Source organism: Cervus elaphus, chromosome X (assembly GCF_910594005.1).
Source record: "Cervus elaphus chromosome X, mCerEla1.1, whole genome shotgun sequence".
Classification (NCBI taxonomy): Eukaryota; Metazoa; Chordata; class Mammalia; order Artiodactyla; family Cervidae; genus Cervus; species Cervus elaphus.
Genome location: NC_057848.1, coordinates 80,824,390 through 80,832,142, shown reverse-complemented (window position 1 = coordinate 80,832,142; position 7,753 = coordinate 80,824,390). Strand labels below are relative to the sequence as shown.

General features: G+C 41.6%; 1 protein-coding gene across 2 annotated transcripts; it reads left to right on the top strand.

The window, feature by feature from the left end:
- Positions 1-1,372: 1,372 nt before the first annotated feature.
- On the top strand, positions 1,373-6,740 carry SERPINA7 (serpin family A member 7). 2 transcript variants are annotated; one of them, XM_043896245.1, is made up of 5 exons: positions 1,373-1,421; positions 3,119-3,754; positions 4,805-5,078; positions 5,786-5,933; positions 6,464-6,740. In XM_043896245.1, exons 1-5 carry the CDS (start codon positions 1,415-1,417, stop codon positions 6,659-6,661), a joined length of 1,263 nt encoding a protein of 420 aa, XP_043752180.1. In that variant the 5' UTR covers positions 1,373-1,414; the 3' UTR covers positions 6,662-6,740. The 2 variants fall into 2 exon arrangements, with proteins under 2 accessions (XP_043752180.1, XP_043752181.1); XM_043896246.1 differs by lacking the exon at positions 1,373-1,421 and adding an exon at positions 1,741-1,981.
- Positions 6,741-7,753: the final 1,013 nt, after the last annotated feature.

The window sequence follows — 7,753 nt, the reverse complement described above, 5'->3', positions numbered from 1 at the left end:
TGCCTGACTAGGACGCTAGAGGGTGCAACTTTGGAAATTTTCTTTCTAGACAGTCTCGTCGGAAGCAAATACCTATAACTGAGAGTAGATTATATGTTGTATACCAGGAGTGGGTATGGACTGACCTCAGTGTTGGGAGCTCTGAGCTTTCCATTCCTTGTGGCAGGACAAATGCATCCGTGGGTGAGGTGTACCATCTTCTGTTCAGTTTGCGCAGTGGGTGTCAGGTAGTTAGAAAGATCCCTTGGGTTCAAAACTGATAGTTGGCAGTCTTTTTTGAAATCCCAGTGCTAAGTGTGGTCATCTCCACACAGTAGGAGCTCTATCGATGTTTGCTTAAGAAGAAACAATGTCATCGTACTATCACCCTCTGTCTAGTCACTGCCTTGTCAAAATCCCCCAGTGGCTTTCTAATGCCCTATAGGTAAAGTTTGCACTATTTAACTTGGCTGTAAAGTCCCACCATAGACTGTGATCTAAGCTTATCTCAAACTAACTCCCATTCCCCCAACAATCACCCCAATCTTAACATATACACATCCTTAATATAGTCCTGAAGCAGCTAGTTTCTGAAATTAGATGCTTCACATCACACCCTGCACATGCTAAATACTCTGGAGTTGCTGCTGCTGCTACTATGACCACTGCTAATACTACTTCTACCACTAGATCTAGAAATTGGCAGAGGTAAGGTTGAACTCAGGTCTCCTGAGCGAGTCCAGTGCTCTTAGCTCCCTCTGCTTCTTTGCAGCACACATTTCAGTAACATAGTGAATATTGGACAATGAAACCTTTGATTCCACTCTCCTTGGCTCCTTCTGCATCCTTTTTAAGGTCCTGTGGCCCAAGGGATGGAACAGGAGATTTTAGTGACCAGAGGACAGGACTGATTTCCCCCTGAGTAGACGTAGATGTGTCCAGCATCGGAAATCTGGAATTGGAAGCTACTTTTGATACCATCTCCTCCAAGCCAATGTGTAAATAATTTCTACAGCACCCATTAAAGAGGTTCACCCAGTCTCTGCCTGTGTGTACCTTTCCTTTAAAAGGCTGCCGATCCCAGCCGTGATAAAGAAAACAGTCTGTCCTGCTGCCTCTTGGCAATTTTGCCTCTGGTACTCATTCTGCCTGCTGAAAAGGCACAAACCCAGACCCTACCAGCTCTGACCATCCTTTTCCTCTCTTATAGCTGAAAGATGTGACAGCAAAGCAATCATTCAAAGTTCCATCCTTATCATTTTTCACTTTGCTCTTTTTGGCCTTGGTTTTGTACATCAGCTTTGAAACTATCATCCCAGGGCTAATGCCTGGTGTTAATGAGTAACTAAGAACACTCTACTTTTGCAATAGAGGAGGGCACATTATAAAAATGGAAAGATTTTGCTTTCTGAGATATGCAAGTGGCTTCTTGGGCATGTGCTGTAAGTACTTTTTTCCTCTTTTGGAACTTTGAGCATTTCTGTCAGCAAGTCAGGATTCCAAATAATCATGAGCTTCAGATTGTTAATTCTAGAGGCCAAGGTCTAAGTGTGATCACCTGATAATTGACCCCCTACTAGCCTCTGTGACTTTTTCAGAAAAAGGACTTTGATGACAACATGGAGATTGGACAGAGGGGTAGAAGCAGGGGTGTTGGATTGGGAGAGATTGAAGGCTATGTGACTTGCTAGGAGATGGTGAAATAGTTTAAGCTTCCCAGGTGGCATAGTGGTAGTTTAGTCCATAAACTGAGGCAGTGGCAGTAGAAAGGGAGAGAAAGGAACAGTTTTGAGAGGTATTTAGAAGGTACCACTCATAGGGCATCATAACTCATTATATGTGGGGGATGAGAATGAAGAAACCCCGAAGATGACTCCCAGGTTTCTGGCATAGGAACCTCAGTAGATAGTGATATGGAATGAAGATGAAGGAGCAGCCTTGAGGGTCAAGGAGACGATCCATGTGTTTACATTAGGAAACGGATTTCCAAATTGAAACTGAGGTATGTGTGGAACATTCTAGTGAATACATGCAGTAGACAGCTGGACAAATTACTGAGAATATAGAAGAACACTGTAATACAGTATGTAGTTTTGTGCTATGGCAGTTTAGTTCCTGGAAGTGGATATAAGATCACGCAGGAAGAAAATAGAGGACTATTTCTTTCTTCATATCACTCCTGTCCATGGTCATTGGATTCCACAGCTGACTCCCTTACTCTGCTGTCTTGTACTCTTTCAGGCTCAGAGAATCTTACATCATATTTTCTGATTATTGCTCTGATAATTAAAAATATAGCATGAATGAATATAAGAATAATAGTGTTTAGATGCCTTGCAACTTAGAAATTACTTTGTATTATACTGATGGTGACAGAGATCTGAAATGCAAAAAGTTACACTTTCATTTTCCTGTTATTTAGAAATATTCCTATACTTTCCATATGTTGCATGAATGTATTAATTTCAGCTCATGATCATGTACATGGCTCCATAAATTACCACCCTTCCATTCCAACTAAACATACTTTTCTTGTGAAAATTATTTCCCCCCTTTTTTTCTGGCCACACAGCATGGCATGTAGAATATTAGTTCCCTTGTCAGCGATCGAATCTGTGCCCCTCGCAGTGGAAGGATGGAGTTCTAACCACTGAACCACGATGGAAATCCCTCCTTTAGTCTTTTATTCAAAGAAAAATACAAGCTTTCTCTCATCTCACCTCTCATAGATTTTATCTTAGGAAAAATGTCAAAATAAAAAAAAATCTAAAATTCTTATATATAAAAAAACAATGTAAGCAGAAGAGTGCTAATATTATCTAAAGATTCTTTTCACTCCAAAAGGTTGCCTCTAGTTCAAATAAGAAGTACTTCAATTTCCATAAATTCAGTTTACTCCCAGAATTTTCATACGTCACTATTACATCTGAATGAAATCCTTGCCACTGTTTCTGTGGCCCCAAGAACCTATTTTCTGCTCCTATTAGATGTGTCATTAGTTTTTCAGGGGAGAAAAGCCTCACCATTGAATATTTTCTACTGTTTTACTAATCACGATGCATGATTATTACATGTTTCTGATTCAGAGTTTTCATCCAGCTAAGATTCCCCAATGGTTTTCTCACCTCATCTCTTATAGATTACCTTCCTTCCAAAATGCCACTGTTCTTCTCTCTGGTTCTCTTGATACTTGGGCTTCATTGTGCACCACCTAACAGCTGTGAAGGCAAAATAACGTCCTGCCTTTCCCCCCAACAAAATGCCACTCTCTATAAGATGTCATCTATCAATGCTGACTTTGCATTCAACCTGTACCGGAGGTTCACTGTGGAGACTCCAGATCAGAACATCTTCTTTTCCCCTGTGAGCATCTCTGCAGGATTGGCCATGCTCTCCCTCGGGGCCTGCTCCAGCACCCAAACTCAAATCCTGGAAAGTTTGGGGTTCAACCTTACAGATACCCCAATGGCAGAGATCCAGCAGGGCTTCCAACACCTGATCTGTTCACTGAATTTTCCAAAGAAGGAGCTGGAATTACAGATGGGAAATGCCCTTTTCATTGGGAAGCAGCTGAAACCACTGGCAAAGTTCTTGGATGATGTCAAGAACCTCTATGAGACTGAAGTCTTTTCTACCGACTTCTCCAATGTTTCTGCAGCCCAGCAGGAGATCAATAGTCATGTGGAGAGGCAAACCAAAGGGAAAATTGTGGACCTCATCCAAGACCTCAAACCAAACACCGTCACGGTCCTGGTGAACTATCTTTGCTTTAAAGGTAAGGTTCTAAGATGTCAATTTCTAGTTCAATGTTCCAGTAATTTGATGGGGCACTGGAGGGAGCTCATGGTGTCTTCTCACTGGCATTAGTGGGTGTCTCTCGTACCACAGAGACCTGTTCCACTGGATATAGTTGTGTGTAATTCTGAATATTCCCAGAGGGACACATAGCTCTGTGGATGAAACCAGGAAATCTCTAGGGAGACGGAACACTCAGAGAGATGGGGAGTTACAATGGTTTGAACACCTTGCTCACATCTAGCTAAAGGATCATGGTTTCCAAAAGATTTGGTGAGGTGAGACAAGCTTGCACTTGGCAGTAAACAGAATTAGTTTAAAACCTTATTGTGATCCTCACTTGCTGTTCATTCTTGGGCATGTTACATAAAGACTTCTATCATGTACTATGTACCCACTATATACTAAGTTCCATGCTACATGTGTAGTTGACACACATTGTCTCATCTAATCTTCACAGTTAATGAATTTCAGAGCTGGTATTCCCACCCAGGTTTGTCTGATTCTAAAACTGGTTCTTGTAACAACAAGAATCATGTGACTCTTTTCTGAAGGTGCTGTGCCCAAATGATTTCTCCTGGTTCTACAGCACATGTCAGCCATGTTTGGTGGAAGAGTGAACGATTCTTGGCCACAAATCACACACTTGTAGACGGATAAAACGGCAGAACAGATCCGTTGTCTCATTTCATCCTGTGTGTTGGATGTGCTTATACCTTTTTACGGAAGAGGAAACTGTGGCTCTGATGGGTTTAGTGTAAGTATAGTGATTTTGAACACAGACGGAACATCTGTTGAACATGGAGTCCAATAGCCCTGGGTGTGACTCCTGGCTCTGCCACCAGCTACCTGGGAGACCATGTAAAGTCACTATCTCTCCCTGATCCTCAGTCACTCATTTTTAAAACTGGTTGACAGGAGTTACCTACCTCTGTGGTGGTATTCATTACTAGATTAGATGGCTGATGGAGAGGTTCACATTGGCACTAATACAGGTTTAAAACAAACTCTCTCCTCTTTGTATTTTAAGCCCAGTGGGCAAATCCCTTTGATCCATCCAAGACAGAAGAGGGTTCCAGCTTCTTAGTGGACAAGACCACAACAGTGCAAGTGCCCATGATGCACCAGATGGAACAATACTATCACCTGGTGGATACAGAGCTGAACTGCACAGTGCTGCAAATGGACTACAGCAAGAATGCTCTGGCACTCTTTGTCCTTCCCAAGGAGGGTCAGATGGAGTGGGTGGAAGGGGCCATGTCATCTAAAACACTGAAGAAGTGGAACCGCTTACTGCGGAAGGGGTAAACATCTTAGATGATGTGAAAAGTGGAGGGTGGGCATAAGACTAAGTTCAGAAGAAATCCAGAGGCAGGAGAGACACTCTGGACCACTTAAGAGCTGTGTGATGACCCCTAAAGTATAGTGAGGAGATCCTCTTTGCCAATCCCTTTGCTGGGTACTTTACATACATTATTTCATCTAAACTCATCAATAAACCTGCAAAGGAGATAATATTATAAGAATTTTTCAAATGAAGAAGTTGGGACTAGAAAAATGAAATGAACTATGCAAAGTCAGCCAGCTAGTAAAAATGATGCTTTCCCAGAGTCCACCTGGAGCTTGGGGGATGGGTAAGATATCGATAGATGTTCCACACTGGGCTAGAAGTGTTAGATGGAAATCCATGAAATTCTCCTGGTACTACCAATTGACATTCATGCCATTGACATCACAACCTTTGTGAATATCCCTAGAGATGTTTGTTTTTTATTATAAGTGGGTAACATCTTCCAGCTTCCATTACCGCAGTCCCAAATGGGCTGAACCAGAGAGCATTCCTTCTAGGATAACTTCTGAGGCTTTGGTATCATGTGTTGACCTGCATAGTAGTGGTTATCAATACCTAGGGAAGCAACAGAGTCCAAGACCATACCAAGGAGACAGAAAGGGAGGGAATCATGAGCTTGGTGTTCTAATAGCCATATGTTCCCTCTTCCTTTCCCGACAGGTGGGTTGACTTATTTGTTCCAAAGTTTTCCATTTCTGCCACATATGACCTTGGAGACATCCTTCTGAAGATGGGCATCCAGGATGCTTTTGCTGACAATGCTGATTTTTCTGGACTCACAAAAGACAATGGTCTTAAAATTTCCAATGTAAGTTGATAGAGTCCTTTAATATATGAGATATAAGGGCCATTGACAAGCAGTTAATTCAGATCTTTCATTTTATCAGTGATGATTCTGAAGCCTATAGAGGCAGAATAATTCTTCCTAGGCAACATTTACTCCAGGATCATTCTCATTACCCCCAAAACAAGTCATTGTAACATTTACTTCCATCCTCAACTTTCATGTTCTAAAGTGATTCTGATGGAAGAACATAATCATCAGAATTGACTCTGATGGGATACAGTTCTTGAGGAGGTGGTAGGGGCAGGAGAAAGCTTAATAAATAACTTCTAGTCAAAAGCCGTGAATAAAAGGTGGTCCCTTGACAGCAAGTTCTAAAATCAGCATAGATTCATTAACTACACTTAGACTAGTGTCTTTCATATTCAAGCACCATCAACATGGTATAGTAAAGGGGTAGCCCCATCCTTCCTTCTACTTCCCTACTTCTAAACTGTTTCAAAGTCATTTCCTGTTTCTTCAGGGGATCAGCAGTGTTTGTTCTCCCCCAACAGGTTGCCCACAAGGCTATGTTTTACATTGGTGAAAAGGGAACTGAAGCCGTTCCTGAAGTCAGATTCCTGAATCAGCCTGAGACAACTCTTCTTCTTCCTATCATCCAATTTGATAGATCTTTCCTGTTGTTGATATTGGAGAAAAACACTAGGAGTATTCTCTTTCTAGGGAAGGTTGTGGACCCAACGGAAGTGTAGTTGGGAAAGAGGCTATTGGCTAATTTCATGTGCTTATTGCAATGAGAAATAAATAAATAGTATAGCCTGATGCGATCGATATAGGCTTGGACATGATTTCCTTTGTGCAGGGGTGGAGGCTGGACCCTAGACGAACTACACTGGGTGTGAAAGAGGCCACTCTTGTGTTCAGATAGTCAATGAGTGGCTCAGTATCCAAAGCCCAGGAATGCCCCATGTCAATGTGTTCTTCTTTGTCAGAACATCCACTCCCATCCCAGTTAGTTAGCTCCAAGGAATTTTACTGGGCTGACAAATGCCCTGTCTTCTGCCCTCTTGGCAAATAGTTGAAATGAAGGTCAGGTCCTCATACCCCATGATTCCAATAAAAAGTACAGTGAATATTAAGCAGCATAAATGCAGTGGATTATATGTGAACTTCTCAACCTCCTTCTTCCCACCTAATCAAAACTGTTCTCTGCGTTCTTGCCAGAACTGCCACTGGTGGCTTGTAAAAAGATGTTTTCACTACAGGGCTGAGCCACCGACTGAGAGCTACTGTTAGGGATGTAGCTTTTTTGACCTGACAAGCATGGTACAAAACAGCGAGAGAGACAAAGATGAACTTCACTGTACAAGCCCATCTTGCCCTTAAAAAAATGTTTTCTTATTGCTAATTTATAAGCTGGGAGAGAAGAAGGAAAGTGATTCATTCATATTATAACTCACAGCCCTTCCTTTTCTGTATTCTAATCAGACCCCTTTCCAAAAGTTGTACCCCTGTCCCACTTGCTAAAGTATAAATATCCTGGTTAGTTTTATTGAAGTTTTATACCCCCTGTTCTCAGGTGCTTCAGCAACTTTCCCTTGTCTGTTCATGTTCTACCCTCATCTACTAAACTAAACTTCATCTCAGACAATATGTATTCAAAGCCCCAGTATTAGAATTCAGTACAACAAATAGTACTGTGACTGTCAATGATGTACTATCTGAAATTCTATCTCTAAGGTGCAATTCTTCAGTGGCAGGGAAATAATAACAAGTGCATAAGTGCTTTCGTGAATATTGTACTTTCAGGTTGAAGTAAATATATATGTTTAGAAAAGTATATA